General features: G+C 44.2%; 2 protein-coding genes across 2 annotated transcripts in view; one reads left to right on the top strand and one right to left on the bottom strand.

Moving 5' to 3' along the window:
- TMIE (transmembrane inner ear) overlaps window positions 1–19726 on the bottom strand; it is a 34096-nt gene extending 14370 nt beyond the window's left edge. Inside the window, exons 1-2 of the mRNA XM_015281133.4 lie at window positions 19240–19726; window positions 10540–10657 (exon numbers count right to left, since the gene is read on the bottom strand). Of these exons, the coding sequence (XP_015136619.2) occupies window positions 10540–10657; window positions 19240–19428 (307 nt within the window). The 5' untranslated portion in view covers window positions 19429–19726. The remainder of the gene's footprint in view (window positions 1–10539; window positions 10658–19239) is intronic.
- The window catches only part of ALS2L (ALS2 C-terminal like), a 57606-nt gene continuing 42718 nt past the window's right edge, over window positions 9270–24157 (top strand). Inside the window, exon 1 of the mRNA XM_040695458.1 lies at window positions 9270–9302. Within this exon, the coding sequence (XP_040551392.1) occupies window positions 9285–9302 (18 nt within the window). The 5' untranslated portion in view covers window positions 9270–9284. The remainder of the gene's footprint in view (window positions 9303–24157) is intronic.

Below are 24157 nucleotides of genomic sequence, written 5' to 3'. Positions count from 1 at the left end.
GGAAGAGCAGAAGGTGAGTACAGATGCAGAATAAAGAGGAGTATAGATAAAACAGCGGACCAGTGCAGATGCAGGGTCTCTAGGGTCTCTTTATGGGGTCTCTTTGTGAGTCTCTATGGGTCTCTCTATAAGGTCTCTATGGGTCTCTTTATTAACAATAGGTGGTTCTGTGCTAATCACCATCCTCCATTCAATGCAAATTTAAAACACGAGCTTTCTCTTTTCTAGCAACAAGCTCTGGGTTGCTTTGCTTTTCATCTTCTAAAAATGGTTTTTCCATCTTTTGTTTTTGTTTTCCTCCTTTTCAGTTACCTGACATTCATTGGTTGACTTCAGCCATCTGTTTTTGAAGCAACAACAATGTTCTGAATTAGGAAGTCTGTTCCGATCCTGCACACCGTGTTTTCTTTCCACTGTGATGATTCCAGCTGACAGTGCACCAAACAATTTTCATTGCTTTTGTCAGCTTGGTCATGCAAAATTTAGCTTTTCAAGAAGGAAATGTGTATTTTGTAGTCCTTTATGAAATGGATATTTTAAAGTCGACTTTTTGTGAGCTGTGATGGCAAAGGAGACGCTGACGCAAAGGAGACGTTATTGATATATTTTCTTTCTTCAGCAAATACTAAAAAACTGACTGGGGAAATCATAGACTATCCCAGGCTGGAAGGGACCCATAAGGATCATTGAGTGCAGCTCCTAATAATGAGGAACTCTGAGACTCGAACCTTTCTCGATTTTTTGCCATATTTCCATTAAACTTGACAGTAGTCAATGTCTTCCTAATGTCCTTATCTATTTAGGCTGGAGGAGCTGAGAAGTGGCTTCAAACAACTGAAATCACCTGAAAACATCATCTGAAGCACCGAGCAAATACCTAATTTGCACCATAAACAATTAGGTGCCCCTGGTAAAATAATGATTGCCTTCACTTCCATTGGCTTGAATTAAAATGTTTTGTTTCTTAACTGAAGCAAGCTAAGAGTATACACAAAGGGCTGAAGGGAGCTATTCTGGCTTAAACCAAATATCCACGTGGCCAAGGTTCTGTATTCATGGTCTCTTTCCTTTCTTAATGGAATTTAGCACATCAACAGCAACACTTCTAATTTAGCTGAGAAGTAAACTTGAAAGGAAAAAAAAATAATAAACATAAAACCAACTCAATTCTCTTAGGAGTTAGGAAAAATAAATATCTTCTCCAGAAACACTCTGGTCTGCTATCTGAGCAGAGCTATGACTGAGACCGGAACAATCTCATAAATTGGATGGAAATTGGCTGCAACACACAGTAGGTTTGTTCCCTTTGAAGCTGAAAAGATATAGTCTGCCACTGAGGCATTTAATTAACGTTTAGATAGTAGCCTGTGCTACTTTTAGTTAATGAGGCAGCCACTCCATTGTTAATAATGCAAGCAATTAATGCAGATGTATTCAATGGCAAGCTAACTGCAGCACTCTTATTTAAATGCTTTTGAGTATGCCGGAGAGCTGCTCACTATCTGATTGAGATGATGTTTTAAGGGAAGAGGGGATGGTAAAGCTGTTCAAGTCCAGTTTGGAGCTAGGATGATAGATGTCCCATCCCTGGGTGCATTCAAGGCCAGGCTAGATATGGCTCTGGGAAGCCTGGCCTGGCCCGCACATAGCAGGGGGGTTGAAACTAGATGAACATTGTGGTCCTTTTCAACCCAGGCCATTCTATGATTCTATGTTCTCTCCAGATCCCCTTAGCCCTGTATTCTACCCCACGGCAGTTCTTTCAAGGAAACCCTTATACTGCAATTAACGTATGAATTAATTAGTTAGCAAAGCTAGGAGTCAATGAACGAGGAGATCTAGACTTCAGACTCAATAGTTGTATCAACATAACTCCAAGAAAATCATGTCCAGCTCTGCAAAACACCCTGAGGAGATGCTGACAGCATTGCTGAGAGGGGCTGGGGCTGCTCCAACGTTTCCTCAGCCATCAGGCTTAACTGCACCTCTGCACGCAATGCTTTCCTGGTGTCTGGAAATGAGGGCCTGTCTGCACTATTAGATCACATCGGCTGACCTCTCTGTATGTAGCAAGTTATTATGTTTAATTACTGCCTGAGTGCAATAATGCATGTTGGACTGAATCCCACTTTCCTCTGGGGAGAGCTGTTAAAGTTGGAGAGTGTGGCAATGCCTAGTCAGCTTCCCTGCCACTTTTATTTCACTAATTCTCATTTGAATTGACCTCCGTTTAATTTCCGGACTCTGCTCTTGCTTTATCCAGGAGACTAAAATAGTCTTCTAATGCCTTTATTCCTTCTGAACTCCTTCAGTGTTGCAAGTAGCCTCTTGATCTGAGCTCATCTGAGTGCTTGGAGAAGCTCCTGTTAGAAGATCCTTCTCCAGGTGAGAGGTTTGGCTTTTTTCTTCCTTGCACTCTCTTGTTTTTTCAGCATTACAGAGGTGCATGGACCTTTCCAGGACAGCAGTCAGAGGTGCAAACACCTTCCTGCCTCTTGCTGACTACTGCTCATGCATTCAGGTAACTCTTTACTGCAGTAACACCCTGAACTTTTTTGTATTGCTCTTGTAATAATTATAAAATTTTACTAATTATTATCCAGTCACTGGAGCCTATTTGTTCTGTAGATAAGATGTATATGCTGTTCATGGACTTCTGTCTGTATTAATTCCTTACTCCCTGCATAGCTCCTTCCACTTCTTTTCCTGAGATATATTGGCAAGGATGACAGCTTTAACGGCAGCTGGTTTGTATTTATTTTGAGATCCTGGGTGAAAAAATATGGGTTAGGGTTGAGCATTTCACCAGAATGAGTGCTTCCTTGCAAAATTTTGCTCTGTCAAAGGAATGTGAGTTGGACACAAGCTACTTGTCACCAGGAACTCCATGGAACATCCCTGTAGATCCAAGCAGGGTACTCAGAGTACCCAGAGCAGATGACTATGAAGGCCATCTCATCTTTCTGTAGACATCTAAAACACTTGTTCTCTCATCTGGTTGCTCTAGATACCTACTTTGAAAATGTCTCTTGATAGGTGAGATGAATCCTAGTAGTTAAATTCCCATTAGATGTTTTGGTTGTCAATCTGAGCTGTTAAATAACAAAAGCCCTAATTAGATAGAGCTGCTGATTGCTTATAGTTTCTGTATCTTTTTTGAGGTCCTTGACATAATAGTTCCCAAGGGTAAGGTTGATCTTTCTCTAATGGTTTCCCTACCACCCCATCTTGAAGATCTGGAGCAGGGTTGGGATTTACCACTGCAGAAGTGAAACATGGACTGAATCCTCCCCATCGCCACCATTCAAGGAGCAGCCAACACTGCAGCTAAGTGAGGCAAGGTCTAAGGATGATTCTTTTGTCTATTAAGGCAAAATACCTCTTTTCAAGCATTTATTCAAAACATAGTCAATAAGCTGGGCTTGTCTTTTCTGCCAAACTAGAGGTAGCAACAAAACCCAGGGTCTCAGTACTCACATCCAATCCTGTGACTTGGACAGATAAAAAAGAGAATGGTATCTAATCTCTGCTTGCAGATTTGTCTACTGCCAGGTCTTGTAGAATCATTAAGATTGGAAAAGACCTCTAAGATCACCAAGTCCAACCCCCACCATGCCCACTGACCACGTCCCTCAGTGCCACATCTCCATGGTTCTCAAACCCCTCCAGGGATGGTGACTCCACCACCACCCTGGGCAGGCTGTGCCAATGCATTACCACTCTTTTGGAGCAGCAGTTTTTCATAATATCCAACATCATGTAGTCTTACGGACACAGTGATTAATTGCAGGAAACATGCAGCTGTTATCTCTTTTCTGTTACATCAGCTGAGAACCAGGGATGTGCGTTGTTATTTGCCTTACTCTGGGAATCTACAATATCTTTATTGATGTTAAGGCTGGTGCTCATGTGATTTTTCATGAGATACTGGCTTGTGCCTCTCCCTTGGGTAGAGAAAATGCCCAGTGGGGGCTTCAGGCATGAAACTTCAGGCATGAAACTCCCATGAAGAGCAAATGGGAATTAGAATTGTGATGGCCTGTTGAAATAACAATAGTGATAATACATCAGGATTTGAAGGGCTAATCAAGTGGTAAATGGAGTTTGCCCGGGAAGAAGCAAATCAACCTTTGACTTTCAGCTCCATAAAGCATACACAAGTGATACTTGGATGGTGCAGATCTCACCTTGTGCACTGTGCATTGCAGCAGTACAGCCTCTTTCAGTCCTGATTTGTGACTAAAAGTACACAAGTACATATCAATGTGCACAACAACAGAAGATTAAATTAACATTATTGCATAAAACAAGAACAGTATAGGACTCAATTGTAGGTCTCAATTGTAGGTCCCTTGCAGGTCCCTACAATTCTGTGATTCTGTGATTTATCATCAAGACAGAATATCTACTTCTTAGCCATTGGAGTATATAAAAAGTGGCCTTTCCTTTATAGGAGACTGAATTCCTCTTAAGCACTCCCTTTTTGTGTTTGGCTTGAGCTGCGCATACTACAGCATCATAAAGTTTGGGACTTGGGCTACTTTGTAGGCACACATGCACTACAGCTCTAAAACAAAAGGAAATGTTTCATACACAAGTTTTCCATGTGACAACTTGGGCTGAGGGTAATAAGGATGTCAAACCGTTGTCCCATGTAAGAGCCATTTCTGCCCCATGTAGTTTTCTGTAGTAGGGACAGTACTGTCTCTGCATCCACCTCCACCATAGCACCTCGATGAGTGTTTCTCATACCCTGTGCTGCTAGAGGAGAAGCATTTGTAGATAAATGGCTAAAAAAGCACCATCTGAAGCATACCTGAGCCATACTAAATTGTCTATGCCGTGATGAAAATTCTGCACATTAAAGGAAACATCTGGACAGTTTTGCTATCCAAAAAGTAATAGTTATTTAATGGTGTAAATCTTTTGCCTGGCATTTGTACTTCAACACCCAGAGCAAGCAGGTAAATAAAACCTCTAATGCTTCAAATTAAACTGTGTTCTGTTAATTGCATTCAAGATGTTTAACAGCTTTGTTGATGCTTGTTAAATAATACTTCATTACTGGGGACATGTTCCTTCTATGTGAGCCTGCCTTGTGCTCTTACACTATTTTATATTCCTCTTGAACCATTGGCAGGTTCAGGGCAAAGACATCCAGGTAAGAAAAGCTTTGCATTTTGCACTCCCATCAATGCCCCTGATGGCAGACCAGCTTTTTAAGTCTACATGTTAGAGTAGAATTGAGTCATGGTTAGGGCAATCTGTTAACATTTGACTGGCATAGGTGAGAATGGGATAGATAGCACCTCTGGTAGGACACAAAGGTGGGGGAAAACATATGGGAACTGAACCTCCAACTTCTGCAATCAGCTTCTGGTTTAGCCCACTACTTTGTCACTCTGAGTCCAGGTTAGACTTATTTCCTAGTAACGGCAGACCTGCTGTGGATTTTAATTGGGATGTTCTTACCACATGGCAGGCTGATCGTTGAGTTTCTTTCCAACCTGAACCATTGTATGTGTAGTGATCAAACCTGTTTCCATGGTAGAAGAGCTGTTCTGGCACTACTAAACCAGCAGCACTGAATAATATCAATTAATTAAGATCCTCCTACTCATGGGCACAAAGTGGTCTCATGTGCAGTGCCAGCGTAGCTCAGCAGCTCCTTGGCATGATAAATTTGTGCAATCCAAAACCAACCTGGTCTTGAACTGAGCACAAGGCATGAATCTAGAATGCTGCAGCTGAGTGCAAGGCTCAAGAGACTGTGATTCCACGAATCTGGAATGTGGCAGTGGGGTGGATTGACAGCCCTGCTGCTGTCCCACCCCATGTGGGAATGTCCTGCCAAAGTCCCTCAGGCCATCCCACCTTCTCCTTTACTTTTGTCATTCAATGGAACAAAGATTCAAAAAAAAAAAAAAAAAAAAAAAGAATGATAAAAGAGCCTCTCCCTGCCTGTGGTTCCTCAAATACCGTGGTACAGATGAAGATGGACTCTGTAGGAGGAGCCCATGTCCTCTCTGGTGGGCTGGTGCCAACACACTTGGGACTGTACATAAACATGGTGATCAGCTGATTTGGGGCCTTAACACCAAAGTAACATCCAGTGAAGAAAATAAAGTCTATAGGCTTGTGGTTTTTGGTGGTTACTGTGCCCTATAGAAGGAAAGAGTGAGCCCATGGAGAACACACTGGGCAGGCTGATGGCTCTCCTAGGGATAGATAAGGGCCATCTACTCCATCACAGCACCCCGTTTGGCAAAAGATAATCCTGGTGGTGCTCAGCCATTGATCTTCATGGATGAAACAGACTATGCAAGAGATTCTGACTCAATCCCATTGTATCAGAGAGATAGCATTGGGCCTCAGTTCCCTATTTACACCTGTCACAAAGGAAAGGAAAAAAAAAAAGGAAAGCCAGACAGCAGCTAGATGACAATACTCCTGAGTAAATCAAGTCCTCCTGGCAGTGAATCCCATCTCAGTTGTGCACTGTTGTCTTATCAAAGCCCCTCTGAGAAGCAGACCAGGTGCACTGCTGTCTTTGCTAGATGCCCTCGTTTGACAGTACTGTCTCCATTCTTATCAACCAGCACTCAGTTGTGCTGGGTGTGATGAGGCAGCCCTGATAAGGATTTCAGGGCACGCCCTCAGGAGACTTCTGAACACAGTGGTCTTCCTGATTAAAACATCCAAAGAGGAAGGTTTCCTTTAACCAAGGGCATAAATCTTGAGGGCAGAGAACGGCAGTGAGTTGACTGCTCTGTATATTAACTGTTAACTTCTTCCTATCCTTCCAGATTTTTCTGTAGTGTTTGCTTATTTAAAAATAAGCTTTCATGTGCCTTCACTTGTTGCAGCAAAAAAAAAACCATAGCATTCCTGATATTTTAGTAAATGAATAAGAATTATGTAATGATTGAGCAACGCATCCATCATTTTAGTGGGCATGGCGGCAATGGGCTGATGGTTGGATTTGATGATCTTAGTGACTTTTCCCAGCCTTAATGATTCAGTGATTCTATCCTTGAGAGTTATACCTCCAGCATCACCTGGATGTCATTGTGCTTCTGCCACAAATTCACACTTTTTGCCATGGGCTGCTATAGACTCATACTTCTTGTTTGCATGTTGTTTTTCTCTCGTGACTTGTATCCTATCACAGAACAGAAGTAAAGGGAAAAGATGGAAAGGGATTAGGCTGACCAGAGGAGCTGGAAGGTGGTTTCCTGCAGCATCTGAGCAAGCTGGCTATCAGGAGAGGCAGGAAAGCCTCCTGCTAACAGGTATGCAAATACTTTGGCTCTTCTGGTCTCAAGCAATAGAGCTAGGAAGGATCCTAACTGGTTCACAACACCCTCAGAAATCGTATTATGATTTAGAAGATCTCAGTGACCTTGCTCTTTCCAGTGGTGTGTTCAATATACAAGAAAGTGCCTTTTCCTTTCATTACATATAGGAAATGTAAAAGGTTTTGGGTTTGGCCATTTTTCAGCCTTTTCTTATGTGATGATGCCATCTTGTGGAAGTTGCTAAAAGCAAGAGTTGGAAGTAGCAACTGGATCATAGTGCTATGTGTAAGCCCTGTAACTCAGCAGGAGCAGATTTGTGGGGTTGGAGAGCATGGAGTACTGCCATACTCACCTGATGGGCTTCAGGGCTGCTGCTGTGGAGATCTGCTCTGGTCCCAAGGATGTGGGTATCCTTCTTGTGGTATTTGTCAGTGATTGTATCTTTCTAGAGTGTTCTTTCCACCTTAACCAAAAGGAATTGAGTCTGAGTGCTCCAGGACCACTCAGATTGGGGTTGGTATGGAGATTAACTTCAGATACATCTCAAATGACAAAGTAGGCACACCCTTAATGCCTTAAAGCACTGATAATGAGGTGAGACTGTAAACCAATGGGATCATGCCCAGGCGCTGAAAAGCCCTGGGATGGATGCTCTTTTGTTCTCAGTGCTATGAGATTACTGTGCTCTCCTGCTCTGTATGGGAAGGTGCTTCTGGGACCAGGAAAAGCTCTTCTCCAGCTCTCCTTCTATTGGAAAAGAGGTTTATTCTGTAGTCCTACAGACGAATACCAAGGAAGCGCTCAAGCTCAATCATACAAAAACCTGTGCCTGCTCTTGAGAGCTGAAACTTTATTGGTAAAACTGGGGAACCACCACTGCTTTGGGGATCATGAAGCAAAGGAAGAGGGAGATGTTGCTGAAGCAAGGTGCAAGAAATGGGTGAGAACTGACTGTGGGATTCAGCTAATTTAATGTGGTTAAATTTGAATCTGCCCTGGGTTGTTTTTTTGTTGTTGTTGTTTGTTTTTTGGAAGACAGACATTAACAGTTGTTTTCTTCATCTAATGATTGCTGTCCTCATGCAGTTGGCAGAATGCGTAGCTTAAGCTGGCACAGCTCTATTCAACCTACTCTGCTCATTGGGAGAAGTGGATTCTTCAGGCAAAAAGCTTGAGATAGAGGAGTAGTACCATGAACCGTATCCCTTCTGTGTGGTCACATACTTAATCTTTTCATTGCTATGAGACTCAGCAAGCCTAAACCATGCAATTTCCTTGGAAATACTTTCCCACTTTTCTAGTAATGCATATCCACAGTAGTCGGACATAATGGATGTTTGCTTCTTTCTACAGAGGTTTTTGAATAATAGTGAAAACTTAGTTGCTTTTTTTTTACTGTAGGAGGTGCACCATTTGACTTGTGTGGTGTTTCTAGTAACCCTAAGTAACCTGGGATATACAAGCCAATTTTCTAACAAACAACAAAGAAATCAGACCTAAGAGTGTAAATTCCCTTACAGTGTGGTGTGCCTAAACCAAAGAAAACCACCTAAAATAAACCCTTCCACAAGTATACTTGTGTTCTTAGTTTCCTGCTGTTAATTTGGATGTCTTTCACCTGGTGCATGGAGTCACCAGGATTAAATACTTGGCTATGTTTACTTTCCTCTGTGGAGGTTTTTGAGCTTGTTTGCCAAGGGTGTTGTGGCATGTGATGAATTAGGATAAGCATCACTGATTGAAAACAGGTAGCCTGTAGAAGTACTTATCCCGTAGACTCTCAGTGCAGGGTGTAGTGCTTGCCCTGATAGGGAAAACAAAAGAGGAAAATGCTTCTAGTTGCTTTGAAACTGCCTTTGGTTTGAGCCCCATAATAGGAAGGCTACTGGGAAAGGGCTGCAACAGACTGCCTACAGCAGCCAAAGAGGAGGCTGTGACAACAACAGAAGATCTAGGTGTGCCTAAGCCCATGTGGCTGTGGAGGTGATGTCATCTCTGGAGTGGGTAAGGACTTGAGGCAATATCTGAGCTGATGGGATTTACCTTCAGGGATGAGGGACAGGCTCTGGAGGTCTGCTCATCCAGACCTAAAGCAGATCCAAGGGAATTATAGATGAGGCAGTGTAACTTCATTTCACAGAATGGTTGAGCTTGGAAGGGATCTCTGGAGGACATCTAGTCCAAACCCTTGTTCAAGCAGGGCTACTTAGAGCAGGTTGCCCAGTACCATGTCCTTCCCTGGCAAGATGCTAAAAGAATTAGTTAAATGCTTCACAAATGCCTATAGAGTAACAGGAAGATGGGAAACAGAAACGGTTCTGTCGAGTGTAACTTATATTCAATTGATCCATTTTTGTGTGATGCTGTTAGCTCAAGAAGAGAGCAGAAGATCCTTCCTTTGATCTTTGATGGTTAAAGCCTTGTCCAAAGTGATATTCTCTTAAGCAAGCTTATGATGGTAATTTGTAGTGCACAGTGAAGCTAGTTTAAATAATGTTTCCAGAAGGTGCATTGTGAGGGAATGAAGTTGGGTGAAGACATTCAAGAGGGGAATCAGCTGTAGCCAAACAGATCCTCAAAGTGTGCTAGCAGAGTGCTTGTAGCCATTGCAGTCACTGGTTGTGAGCCAGTGGCATTTTGATGACTGGATCCCCAAAGGACTTTTTTGGGTCCCGAAAGCCTTGCTAAAATCAAGTGAGGAGTTGTGGCACCCAGAATAACAGCCAGGCACCCTGATGATCTGTTTGTGCCCACAGACCTCCTGTGTGGAGCCCGGAGTTGTATTCTATGATCCTTATGGGTCCCTTCCAACTTGGGATATTCTATGATTCTATATATGGCCTGTATGGGTTGTGTGACAGGGCAGGACTTTTGCCAGTAATGTGGCAGGGCAAGGCTATGGCTGTAAGATGCATCTGAGCCTGAATGTGATAATGCAGCTGACACAGTCCCACCTATGGAGCAATCCCATCGTCTCTATTCTGCTCTGGGATGCCACCAGCTGGGATAAATGCGTTATAGGATGGAGCCATCATGGCCAATCTGTGGTTCCCTCAAAGACTCCATCTGCCCCTCTTTTCTACTTAATGAAAACACCCAGTTATGCCACTGAAGGCACCATAGAGCCTCAGCCTGAGGCTTCTGTGGCCATCGGGTCTGTAGTCCTTCTTGGATTGGGTTAGGCACAGATCCTACTGGAGGTGGAGCTGTGGTTGGTGCAAGGCAGAGAATTACAACTTACTGACTGCCAGGACAAAGATGGCAAAGATACCAATCACCTGCCAGAGGCGCAGCCCCCAGATCACCACCGTCTCTGAAGTGACAGGATCCGGTTTCTTTTTGGGGGGTTCTGTGGTGGCCTGGGAAAGAGAGATTGGGAAGAAAAAAAGAAATGTGGTTTAGGGATTTGCAAGGATTACTGTAGAACAGCTGGACTGGGAAAGAGGGCAGGAGCACTGGAGTGAGCCCTGGTCTTCTGGCCTTACAACAGTTTGGAAGCTTTCAGGGAATGGGGACTTTGCTAGAGGTCATTATCTAAAGCATTTGCTGTTTTGAAGTATGTCTGAAGTGTTGCCAATTCTCATGATTAAGAAATAATGGCAAAAAGATTTTCTTTGTCAAATTTCACCTTTTTCCGAGGAGTTCACCTCCTGGGTTTAGGAGGATTTTTTTTTTAAAGGTTTAATTGCCAAGAATGACATGACTTTTTTTTTCTGTGGACTGCATTGCAGTGCCATCTGCTCTGATCATAGTATCAGCTAGATCATAGAATCCTTAAAGTTAAAAGGACCTTAAAGGACCCCTGAAGGCCATTTAGTCCAACTGCCCTACAGTGAACAGGGATACCACAGCTAAATCAGGTTTCCCAGGGCCTTATCCAGTCTCACCTTGAAAGTCTCCAGGGATGGGGCATCAACCACATCTCTGGGCAACTTGTTCCAGTGGCTCACCACCCTCACTGTAAAATATTTTTTTTCCTCATATCTAAATGAAGATCATCTAGATGAAAAAGGAAACAGCAAAAGAATTTTGTCAAGGTATAAAAGGAGCTGGCTGTTCCCTCAAGGTGGGGAGTGCAACACACACACCAAGGCAGGCTTTTCATCATCAAGACCCCCATCCCACCACCTCTGAGGTTGTGGGACAGGTCTGGGGTGGCAGCTGGGTTGAGTAGAGAACTAAGACAACCAGATGAACCTGTAGAGATGGAGCAAATCCATGGCCAGGCACAGGCAAGGGCCAAGAACTAGAGCTGAGAGTTAAAGTAGCTCCTGTGGGTTGTAGCTCAACCCTTGTGCTCTTTCTCACGTGGCCCCAGCAGCCAGACCTCTAGGTGTGGGGTGTTCTCAAAGCCTGGAGAGTATCTTGCTCCTAAGCCCTGAAGAAACACTGTAGAACTACTGCCAGATCAGACAGGACAGATGTCATAGAGCTCAAGGCTGACCTTTGAGTTTGGTTGCTTCTTTTAATTTTCTTCCCATTGTGCAATACTCTGGTAAGAGCTGCCTGCAGAAGTGGAATCTGCTTGTCTCAGGCTGGAGTTCTGGCATTGGAAGCTATAGGCTCTGTACCCTTCTTTATGCATATTCCCTTCTTGACCCCACGCCTGTCACTTTTCCTCTGCTCATGGAACTCCCACTGACTGCAGGAACAGATCAGCATTGGCACCACTGCAGCTGCTATGGGGCATATTATTTATCCAGGGGGCAGCAGGGCTTCAAGAAAGGACCTGGATTTATTTTATCTTCAGTTTTCCTACCATGGAGTTTCTCCAAGCTTATACCTCAGTGTGAGTTGGTGTCCATGCTCTGAATGTCTGTACTATGAAGTGTTCTCTTTGAAGAAGAGAAGGCTCCGGGGAGACCTCCTTGAAGTCTTCCAGTATTTGAAAGGAGCATGTATACAGGAGGGGGAACGACTGTTTACGTGGGTTGATAGTGATAGGACAAGGGGGAATGGTTTTAAACTAAGACAGGGAGATTTAGGTTAGATGCTAGGAAGAAGTTTTTCACTCAGAGGGTGGTGATGCACTGGAACAGGTTGCTCAGAGAGGTTATGGATGCCCCATTCCTGGAGGCACTCAAGGCCAGGCTTGAAAAGATGCATGTCTGGCTCCCTGCAGTGCCCTTCCCTTCTCAGCCCATGAAAGCACTGTTAAAACAGCTGTAATGGATATTAGAGAGCTGGAGCTGCTCTCCAATTACTCGACTATTTGTGCAATACAAATCATAATTTAGACCCTTCGTAATGATAGATGCTTCCTGTTGAGTCTGGAGTGCTTTGGCTCCCAGGGGATCCTATTCAGAGCCCATTGTGGTGGTAGGACTACTGCATGAGCCTTTTTTTTTCAAGGTGCCTTAGTTACTCAGCACTGCATGGCCTTACTCTATTGCTGGGGCTGAACATGGAGCATTTAGTGCTCAAAACCCAGAACTGCTGCAGCTAAATGAAGGGAGAAAGAATATCTGACTAAAGTGCTATGGCCTTGTAGGGATATCTGAAACAAAAGGTAAGAATCTGTGACAGTCACTGCTGAAAGACATCTGTTTTCAACTATAGAAATTCTTCAGAGTTTTTTGCAAACCCTTCAGGATACTCCTTGGGTAGCCTTAACCTGAATCAAAGATGTTTGTTTTGTGTGAAGCACTCAGTGTGACTTTCCCTCTTGGGAATCATAGCTCTCCAAGGTATGGGTCTGCCAGACTTGTTTCTGATGGGCAGCTGAGAAAGGGAGACAGATGTAGAGAGGAAAGCTGCTGGGTAAAGAAAACTGTGGGCTTAAGTTGTTCCAAGTGAGGTTTGGGTTTGATATTAGGAAAAAATGTGTTCTCAAAGAGTGGTAATGCAGTAGCACAGACTGCACAGGGAGGTGGTGGAGTCACCATCCCTGGAGGTGTTTGAGACCATAGAGATGTGGTACCTGGGTACCTTGTTCTTAGAATACACATTGAGGGCTGAAATATGCAATGAAATTACTGTAGCATAGTGATCAAGCTACTGCAGCTTAATAAATCATTGCTTGTTTGTGGCAATTACCTATGTGCATGCAATGGGACTCAGTGACAGAGGGCTGAGTCTGCGTTGCTACACCTCTTGACTGAAAAAGCTTTCCAAGCTCCTAAGTGGATGGGAATGTGCAGTACTGACCCACACTTAAACCTCTTAGCTTTTGGAGATGGTAAATACAGTGAGCAAGAGGAGAAAAACATCTTAATGAGAGTAATTCTTAGCTGTAGAAAAGTGGAGCTGTTGACTTGTGCTTGGCAATAAGTGTCAAGATTTGGAGTTACTGGTATGTGCTTGGCAACAAATGCCAAGATAAAAGAGTGATTGGATCAGAGGCAAAAAGAAAAAGATGTAAGGAGTTGAAACAAAGGAGAGATGAAATTGTGAAGCAAGGCAATCCTTACAAAGGTCCAAAAGGGAAAGCCAGCCAACCAAGACCTCACAGAAGGGGTACTTAAAGCTCTGTCAAGATTGAACTTGTGCCCTTGGTCACAAGTGTGGTCCAGAGGTGGAAGATGTACAGGTGGATGAAGAGACTGTAGTTAGAATGATGAAAAGCAGCTTTGCTTTATCTGTGCAAGACAGCTGCCATGCATTATAGACTCCAGAAGACTGGAGCCAGTTGAGAAAATTTCTGCAAGAGATATTAAGCTTTGTCATCAGCTGCAGGAGGGTGTTAGGAACACAGAAGATGCAGGGAAAAGCAGCATTAGCAATGCTCAAGTGATAATGGAACAAGGACAGGTTTTTGGGGCAAGTAGATGAGCAAATATATATTCAAAAGATTATGTAAATGTTGGAAGGTTAGCCTCACTGCAGTGTTCCTGTCACATAGGCAGCTGGGCACTGTCTCCAGGAATATGGAAAATGTTGGGAATGCAGGAGGAAAAAGAATTGAGCAGGAAGGAGTAAATGAAAGGTTATAAAGCTCCCTGTATGCTCTGTGCTGAAAGAGTGCATAATTGTGTTATAGCAAAAAGTATCTTATGGGTTAGTGAAGTAGCATAAGCTTAAATGTAAAGGAGGTGATGGAGACCTCGGTAAATGTTCTATGTAACCTTTATGGAAGATCTGCTGCTCCAGAGAGCACAGAGGAAAAACAGGCAGCGTACAGCACAGGGCTTAAAATAAGATTAGGCTGCTATACTGGGAAAAGTGAAATCAACTCTACCCAGCACCAATTATGAATATTAAGCCCACAGACAGACTGTTGGTTTGGGCCTTCCTGGCAGGACTGTAGAATAACTTCTTTAGACTCCGACTGCATTGACTATGTCTCCCATGGAAACTGAGGCACTCAAGTCACTTGTTGAGCACAGAATCGTAGAACAACTTGGGTTGGAAAGGACCTTAAAGATCATCCAGTTCCAACCTCCTGCCATGGGCAGGTTGTCACTACCAGGTCATGCTGCTCAGGGCCCCCACCAACCTGACCTTGAGCACCTCCAGGGATGGGGCAGCCACAACCTCTCTGGGCAGCAGTGCCAGCACCTCACCACCTTCTGAGTAAAGAATTTCTTCCTGACTTCTAACTTAAATTTTTCCTCTTTTGATTTAAAGCCATTCACCCTTGTCCTGTTGCTATCTGCCCATGTAAAAAGCTGCCCCCTCTCCTGCTTGTAAGCTCTCTTCAAAGTACTGGAAGGCCACAGTGAGGTCTCCCAATAGATGCCATTAGCTATGTATATTTCTTTCTTAACCTTCAGTCTAGGTCTCTCTCTAAAGTAAATGCCTCTGCCTTTACTTATGCACAGTACAAATAATTAAGTTTAAGCTGAATGCTCTCAAGTTACTTTATGGCAAAGAGAAAGTGGTGCTTACGTAGAGTTCTTCACCTCATTCATGCAACTCATCTAGATCTGATGAATAAATGAAGTTTTGTGGAGGCCAGGGAAAGTTACACCTGATCCAACTCTTTGAAAGGGTAGATAATAGCAAGACAATATGAAATGGTTTTAAGTTGAAGGAGGGAAGATCTAGGTTAGATATCAGGGGGAAGTTCTTTACTATGAGAGCACTGAGGTGCTGGAACAGGCTGCCCAGAGAGGCTGTGGATGCTCCATCCCTGGAGGTGTTAAAGGCCAGGTTGGATGGAGCCCTGGGCAGCCTGGTCTAGTATTAGATGTGGAGGTTGGTGGCCCTGTCTGTGGTGGGGGCTTGATGATCCTTGGGGTCCCTTCCAACCCAAGTCATTCTATGATTACTTTGTGCCATAGAAGAGAGGACCTCTGCATTGTGAGCAAGCATTGCTTTTACAGCTCCTCCAAGTGCCCAGCAAAGGATAGGAGGAGGCAGAAACCACTCCATGAGAAGCAGGAGCTGAGCTGACATTGGACTTTTGGGGCTGTAAAACATCTACAAACCCCCAGAGCACTAAATCATTTCCAGGCATGTTGCACATTTAGGTCAGAACGGTTTGACACTGGTTCTTCCAACAACGAGAAAAAATTCCAGTTTGCTTTGTTTCTGATTCATTTCAAGCAGAGAAACTGTCAGTGGTGATTGGAGCTGGGGCAGGATAAGGAGCAAGCAAAGGTATCAGCCCCTGTGGGAAGAAGATAGCTGCTGGAAACAGGAGCTCCACTTGCTTAATATGTTGGTGTATTCAGGGTTGGGGAAAAAAAGATTGACTGTGATGATTTGACTGTGATAGCTGATAAATCTGGTATTTGCCATTAGATTACAGTGCAGGTTTGCTGTTGCCCTGATCACGAGGCTTGCTTGCAGGTCCTGGGCTGGCTGAAGGACCCCTCTCATGGTCTCAGCCCTCCAGCCTCCCTCATTCCCTCCTGAAACTTCATATTTTTCTTTATCAAACCTGGAACAATTCATAATCCTGTGAGTACCAATTAAGATTGGACCCTGATGATTCTTTTCATCAAATACTTGTATCTTCCTTAAAGATGCCTTTCTTAAAGCTAATGCTCTTAAATCATCATCTGTGCCTCCTGTGCATGTCTTCCTGTACTATTATTTATGTATTTTTAATTCTCTTGTGAGCTTTTGAATTAAAGCTATGCATTCACATGGGAAATCAACCTCAGGAGTCCGCTCTGTAATTTTATCTATCTTTATTTCAATCGTAATCACACCTCTGAGCATTTTTTAGGTATTGCATACAGTCCCATCCATTATATTCACTTGTAGGCTACAAATGAGGGATACTGTCCCTTGAGTCCAGTAATACGTGGCTACGTACAATCTAAACTGAAGCTATCATTAAATATCTTTGCCCTACTATTGAATCTGTGCTACATCTTTTGCATGGAGTCCAAGCTAGAACACAGGGAGACCAGAAACATCATTATTATTCTTGCTATATTAATAAAGAGAATGGGCAACAACTTTGCTCTCTACAGCTCCCTGAAAGGAGGTGATAGGGAGGTGGGGGCTGGCCCCTACTCCCAGGTAACAGCGATAGGGTGAGAGGTGATGGCCTCATGTTGTGCCAGGGGAGGGTCAGGTTGCATATTGGGAAGCATTTCTTCTCAGAGTGGTAATGCACTGACACAGGCTGCCCAGGGAGGTGGTGGGGTCACCTGGAGGTGTTCAAGAACCATGGAGGTGTGACACTGAGGGATGTGGTCAGTGGGCATGGTGGGGTGGGCTGGGGTTGGACTAGATGATCATAGAATGGCTTAGGTTGGAAGGTACCTTAAAGATCATCTAGTTCCAGCCCCACTGCTGTGGGCAGGGCTGACATGATCTTAGTGGTGTTTTCCAGCCTTAATGGTTATATGATTCTGTGATTGGACATCACTAACCAAGAGCACCTTGTTTCCTCATTCCACCTTATTGTGTGTTTGCTTGCTTTTCTTCTGGGCTCACTGATATGCTCTGATGTCCACTCCCTTTGACCTTCTCTCTGTGTGCTCCGACAGGCTGGCTTAGCACAAACTGAATTATTCACAATAACTCCTTTGTGTAATTATTTGAAGTTTAAAAAAAAAAAATCTTTGCAGAGCTTTAGAGCTGCCTGTAATTCATCTGCCTTAAGTCTGATTGAGCTGTAGATGTTACTATTTGCTGCAGGGAGTTGGACTAGGTGGCCTTTAAGGGTCCTTTCCAACTCAAATGGTTCTATGATTTATGAAATATAGAACCTGGCTTGTCATCTAATCACATTTTTGGATATCTGGTAATTAACCTGCTGAGCAGCTTGAGTTTCCAGATGAGGTTTGCTCTCTCCAACATGATATAAGAAGTGGACATGTTTCCAAGAGTCTGGTATAAGCAAAACAGATCAGAAAGTTACACCTGTTTTATAGCCATCTGCCTAATGTTGACACTTATCCTTGTTCTGCTTTGGCACAAAGGCAAATCCTGGAAAGTGTGCATCTGCAGAACATCTATCTTCAAACAGAAAGCATCAGGCTGCTCATTTAGATGGTTGTCTGGGTGTTGGAAATGGCAAGAAAGGTTAAACAAAATAATAATTGTTATCTTTTTGGTGAGGTGGAAGCTGGGGCTGCACAGTGACTCGGCTTCAGTGAACCATACTTTGTCAAATGTGCATCGTAAGAGAAAGTTCTGCCTGGCTTGTCACCTTGAGAGCTGCTGTAGGTGAACAGATTGGGAAAATGCCTATAGCAGTGTGTGTGCATTTTCCAAATGAGTTTCCAGGTTCTGGTTTGGCTTGCTTGGGATGTTATACCATGGTCAGATAGGATGAGTTTGGTAGAGCCATTTGAAAATATCATACTAAGTAACTTTAGACTGAGATAGACAGAAGATGGGGCAAGGATATGAACTCAGCACAGCTTTGTTGCCTCTGATGCATTGGTGGTAAACTGCTAAAATGTGCAGACTGAAGGCTGCAGAGATTGGACCCAGCTTGATGTGAGGCCGGGTGAGAGGCAGAACAGGTAGGGATGCGAAGATCTAACATGGTGAAAGTGTATTTTCTTCTTTTAGCCCATTAGAGCTCTTAATGCAGACATGGCTGCACCAGCATGGCATGGCTATTTGAGCAGCGTAGCCAAAATCAGGAATGTGAGCAAAGTGAGCTCTGCTGTAAGAACATGCTGATGATGTTCATCAGCACCAGAGCACTGGGGCTCTGACCTCAGACCTTCCTCTAACATGGCTCAGCCTTTTATTTAGGAAAAGAGATCAAGAAATTGAAAACAACTCCAAAATTTTTTGGCAGCTGTAATTCTGGGGGCTCTCTTGCTTCTGAAAACACCAGCAATTAAGTTGTACATGCTGTCAGAGTGCAATCTGCTCTTCCCTCTTGCTTATTCCTAGACTTGCTGGACGGCCAAGTGAGCTATGGGTGGGGGAGCATCAATTCCAAAGCTAACATTTTGGTTGAACTAGAGGAAATCTTGGTTAGTGATGTCCAGCTAGAGGGAAGGTAGAGGGACAAACATGCAGCACAACCACTTAACCTGGACAGGTGCCTCCATGGACAGGATCACCTGCGTCAAACCTGGGCCTTCTCTTTCCCTGAGTGCCTGACATGGGGCATTTCTTAGGCAGGCAACATGGGGCTGGAAGAGCTGTACTGTGAGTTTTCATGCTGTCTCAATCCACCTCTGGGGATTAAAAGAGCATTGAGTGCTGCCTGTGATCCATCATCATGCCCTGCCCGGGGAGGTGGTGAAGTCACCATCCCTGGAGGTGTTTAAGAACTGTGAAGATGTGACACTGAGGGACACAGTTGGCATAGTGGAATGGTTTGGGGTTGGATTAGATGATCATTGTGGTCTTTCCCATCCTTAATGTTTCTATGATTCTATGATCACCAGCTGCTGGTGCTTTAAAAGCAGCTCCTTTACAGTGCTGGGCTTGCAGAAAGTAACAAGCACTGCCTGAAGGAGTCTCTATCTCCTCAGAGCCACCTTAAATTCCCCACTTCCCACCCTTGCATGGAAAAAAACAGGATTCCTGGCCACCCCCAGACCCCTAACCCACAAAGCAGGTTGCTTCTTACCTCAATTAACTGTGCCACAGCAGCTCTGGAGCAAGATAAGAAGAGGGAGGAAGACCTCATCCAGTAGAGAGGATGTTGCAAGGGTGGATCCCACGCCATCTTCTCTGCCCGGAATAATCTCTGACTTGTTCTGTGCTGTAGCCCAAAGCAGGAGAGGTGATGAATAACCGAGCTGGCTGTCAGCAGCATACAGCATTTACCAGAAGACGTTTCATGCTGTCCCGGCCCTTCGTTGCTGCCTTCCTGCTAGCCCAGCAGCCACAGTGCTGACGCTGAGAGTCATTAATTAATTAGATTGGTGTCACTTACAGAGTGCTCTGCTGCTTCTCCAGCTGGGCTTCGTAGAGAGGGATGCAGGGAGTGAAGTAGCACTCGGAGCTCCTGCTGCTCCTCACGAGGAAAGCAGTCCACTCATTGAAACTGTGGCTTATTTTCTTCTTTACAGCTGCCTGACTGATTCCAGCTCTCCTGCTCTTGTTTTCTTCCCTGAGAGAAGTCTTTGCCCCTAATGAAATAGGGCTGTAAGCCAAGCTGATGCATCACTAGCATCATAGCAACCCTATGCAAGCAGAGTCCAGTGTTACTAGAGATGAGCATTTGATGTGTCTGGCTTTTAAAAGCATCTTTCATCCCTGGAGGACCTTGTGGGGATGTGCTGCTGCAGTTTGCAGCTTCATCTGATCTTTAAGTCTGGAGGGAGTGGATGGCAGCTGGGAAGAGCATCTGCACAGACTAGATATTAGGAAGAAATTATTTATCGCGAGGATGTCACCGTCCTCATCCAGTGTCACCAGATACTGAACAGATTGCCCATTGAGGCTGTGGATGCCCCCTCCCTGAAAGCATTCAAGGCCAGGCTGGATGGGGCTGGAGTAACCTGGTCTAGAGGGAGGTGTCCCTGCCTGTTGCAGGGGGTTGGAACTGGATGATTTTAAATGTCTCTTTCGACCCAATCCACTCCATGATTCTGTGCATGGCAGGCATTAGGAGCTAAAGCTGAAGGGCTCAAGGAATTTCTCTGGATGAGATGGAAAAGAAAGCACAGATTTAAGGGAGTGTAGGGCTCTGAGCTGGGCCAGCTTGGCCAAGGACTGAAAAAGAGGAGCAGGAGGAGAGTGATTGGATGAAACAGGTTAAAATGCTTTGCTAGATTAAAGAAGTCTTAGCAGACCGAGCCCAGATGAATGTACTGAGCATGTTCACTTAGAGAAACGTGGTTTAGTAGGCATGGTGATGATGGGTTGACAGTTGGATTTTATGTTCCTGGTGGAGGTCTTTTCCAGCCTTTGTGATTGTATGAGTAGGATGGTTAGGATGGGGTTGATGGTTGGCCTTGATCATCTTAGAGGTCTTTTCTACCCTTAATGATTCTATTTGTCTTATGAGCTTTCCAGCTGTAGCTTTTTTGTTTCAGAGGAAGAACTGAGTGCTGGACTAGGAATACTTTCTTTTTTCCCCGTAGTTTTAGGAGATGGATTATCAAAGGTCTGCTTTGGAGTCCAAGTTACCAGAAAGCCACCAGTAAACACAAAATTGTTTAAAAATAGCTCTCCAGTTTCCTTTGCTATGGGAAGCATAAAACTGCCAAGAACTCAAAAGAAAGAAATCAAAGGTCTTGAGCTTGTTTGCCTTTGAAATATCGTGATCATGGAATCACAGAATGGCTTGGGTTGGAAGGTGTAATACTCCAGATGATGCAGCCACTCAAGGCCTTGTATCAGTCCTGTCCTACTGTATTTTGGAATAACAAAAATTCCAAAATATTTGGAGTTAACTGAGTTAACTGTATTCTGAGTTAACTGTATTCTCCTATACCCAAAGTAATTTGCTGTAGTATTCTTTGCTGGGAGAAGTCTGGGGTTTTTGGTAGGAAAACAAGCAATGAGATCTGGGAGGATCTGGTCACTTCTGTATTGTAGCCCTATTTGAATTAAGCACAATTTCAGGAGAAATAGATAAATTGAAAAATTAATATTTTATAAGCTCAAATAGGTAGGCGAGCTTTAAGGCATTACTGATTAAACTGTGAAGACTGGAGAAGAGTGGAAAGATGGTGGTGTGCTCCATAGCATTGGAGGATGAGCAGCGGTTTGGTTCTCTGTTGCATTTGCACACTTCTACAGTGAATGCTCATTGCTGTGTTCCCACCCATGTGATGCTGGAAAATTGTGTTCTTTGAAAACTGATGTAAGGATAGGGCATGGTGGAAAGGGGAGGCAGGATGCTGTGTTATTGGCCTCGTCAACAACAGATGGTGGCAGCATTGAGGCAGAAAATTATGCATCTGTCACAGAAGGTGTACAGCTTGGTCCTCCCTGATCCTATGAAAATCCCATCTGGGTCTCCGAGATCCCAAAAAATGGTTCACTGAGCTGATTTTAATGGTGGTTGTTGTTGTAGTTTCCAACGTTGATTTCATAAGGAAATTGGGTTTTTGGACAGGATATTTCACCTGCTCTTTTCTATCTTTCACTGCTTTATCTTCCCTCCACTAGACTTCTGAAGCCTCATTGCTGGTGTTTTAATTCAGTTGAGAACTGGCCAAGGGATAAAGGTCAGGGAGATGGCTGAATTTTTGTGTAATTCCTTTAAAAAATGTGATGCTGGATAAAATCTTACTATCTATGTTCCCTGTGGAAGGAGGAAGGATGATATGATGGTAATTCTTGCTTGATCTTGGCAGGCTAAGAGTTGGGCAAAGAGGAACCTCATGAGGTTCATCAAAGGACAAGTGTGGAGTCATAGAATCATTAAGGCTGGAAAAGACCTCAAGTCCAAATGTCAGTCCAACACCGCCATTCCCACTGACCGTGTCCCTCAGTGTCTCATCTCCATGGTTCTTGAACACCTCTAGGGACAGTGATTCCACCAGTTCCAGGACCTGGTCATTCCTTCTCAGGGGAAGATTTTCCTAATAACCAACCTGAACCTCCTCTGGCACAACTTAAAGCCATTACATCTCATTCTGTCCTACTCCTGGGAGGGAATAACCACATGCATTTTATTTACAAGAACTTATTTACTGTGAGGGTGTCAGAGCCCTGGAACAGGCTGTCCAGAGGGGTGGTGGAGTCTCCTCTGGAGATGTTCAAGACCTGCCTGGATGTTTTCATGAGTCACCTGCTGTAGGAAACCTGCTTTAGCAGGGAGGTTGTTTTTTTTATAATGCACAGAGCAAGTTAGATGTGAATTCCCTACTGCTGTGACATCAAACCACTGCTGCATAGCAAGAGCTATGCAAAAATAGCACAAACAAATTTGATAGAGTTTTTACTTATTATTCAATATATGGGTCACTGAAGTTGAATGCACTTTTTGTTTTTTTTTTTTCTTGCAATCTCCAGACCTTTCAGCTTCTTTGTTTCAGCTTCTTCCCTTGAGACAACTTGAAAACACCTTCAGCAGGTCAGAGCAGAATCTCCTGTTGGGATTTTAAACGTTGACCTACTATCTCTTTGAGCACTGAGAGTTCCTCTCTTTCTTTTTTTCTTTCAATAATTTTTATTCATGATAAGAAAACTCCCATGCAAGCATTTACTTTTACTTACGCTACCTGGCATCTCAAGGATGCTTTGCAGGTAGAAAAAGTGTTGCAAAACTTGTGAATTTAGCAATAGTGAGGAAGTGGGCTTTGCAAAGAGGGGAAATGGTCATCTTTTCCAACATACAACCCTACCAGCAATGACAGCCCACCAGATAAGGTTTGTAATAGTCCAGATTGCACGTGATTTTATGTACTTGCTGGCTAGTAGATGACCACCAGTCTTTAGTGAAGCCACACCACCTTGTCAGCTCCCTACTTATCACCTGTGTTTTTTGCATCCTTTTGAGAAATAAGTGTGGATCTTTTTAGACATGCCATCTTGCTAATCATCAGGATGCTGGTGTTGCTGCACCGTAGAGTTTTGGAGAATGTTGCAGCCCTGAACCATGCGAGTTTACTCTATGTTGCAGTCAAACCACTTCAAGTGGATGGAGATGTGGCTCTTGCTTTCTCATCTTCTTTACCTTGGGGCTTCCTCACTGTCTGCCTGCTTTTGGGCTTATGGACAAAGAGCCATGGTAGTTTCAAGGTCAGGTATCCCAGGAAAACACCCAATGCTTGTAAGTAGAAAGCAGGGCAGCGGGACTTCTTGCTTTGATTTACCGTGGAAATAGGATTTCTTAACAAGAGGTTTCTAATGCAAACACATTTGCGTTGGGTGTCTGGCTTGTTGTGTTCATGCTCGCACACGTGTTGTAAAACTGCAGGCACTGTTGATGGAAGTCTGAGAAACTGGGTTTCCTCTCCTGCCTAAGCATGGGATCGTCCCTGCCCACCCACCCCCCGAAGACCCCATGCTCTCGAGCATTACTCCCAGGCTTTCTGTGTTCTCTCGCTCTTCCTGGAGCAGTGAGGTCCAAAGCCCACACGTGTCCTTGCAAACTGTGCTCTCAGACTTCCAGGCACAGCAGCCCATGCTCCCAGTTCCTCATTGCTCTCCAACAAAACCATGGACAAAGAGAAGGCAGCCCTGGGGCATGGAAGGAACAGAGCTTCTGCTGCAGTTTAATCCCCTGTGCTTGGCAAAATGCATTCCCCTTCATCCTTGCTGCTTCCCTGTGTATGTCTGAAGGTTACCCTCTGTCCCTGCAGGCTGTGGCTAGGAAATCTCTTTTGCAGAAGTGCGGAGGCTGCAATCATTTCCACCCTGCTCTGTCACAGCTTGCCTGCCCTGAGTAACACAGGAGGGTGACGAGCTTCCCCATAGGGAAACAAAGGAAGAATCCCAATGCCTACCAAGGGACAGCAGCAATCCCATCGCCCGTCTGTGGCTGCCCTTTCTCTTTAAATTCCCTAAAAGCCATTTGAGGGTTGAGTTGCTTGCTGAAATGTTAATTGCAGAGACCTGCCAAGGGCTGGCAGCCAGCCAGGGGT

Source organism: Gallus gallus, chromosome 2 (genome assembly GCF_016699485.2).
Source record: "Gallus gallus isolate bGalGal1 chromosome 2, bGalGal1.mat.broiler.GRCg7b, whole genome shotgun sequence".
Taxonomy (NCBI): Eukaryota; Metazoa; Chordata; class Aves; order Galliformes; family Phasianidae; genus Gallus; species Gallus gallus.
The sequence above is the reverse complement of the archived record's forward strand: the minus strand, read 5'-3'. Positions and strand labels throughout refer to the sequence as shown.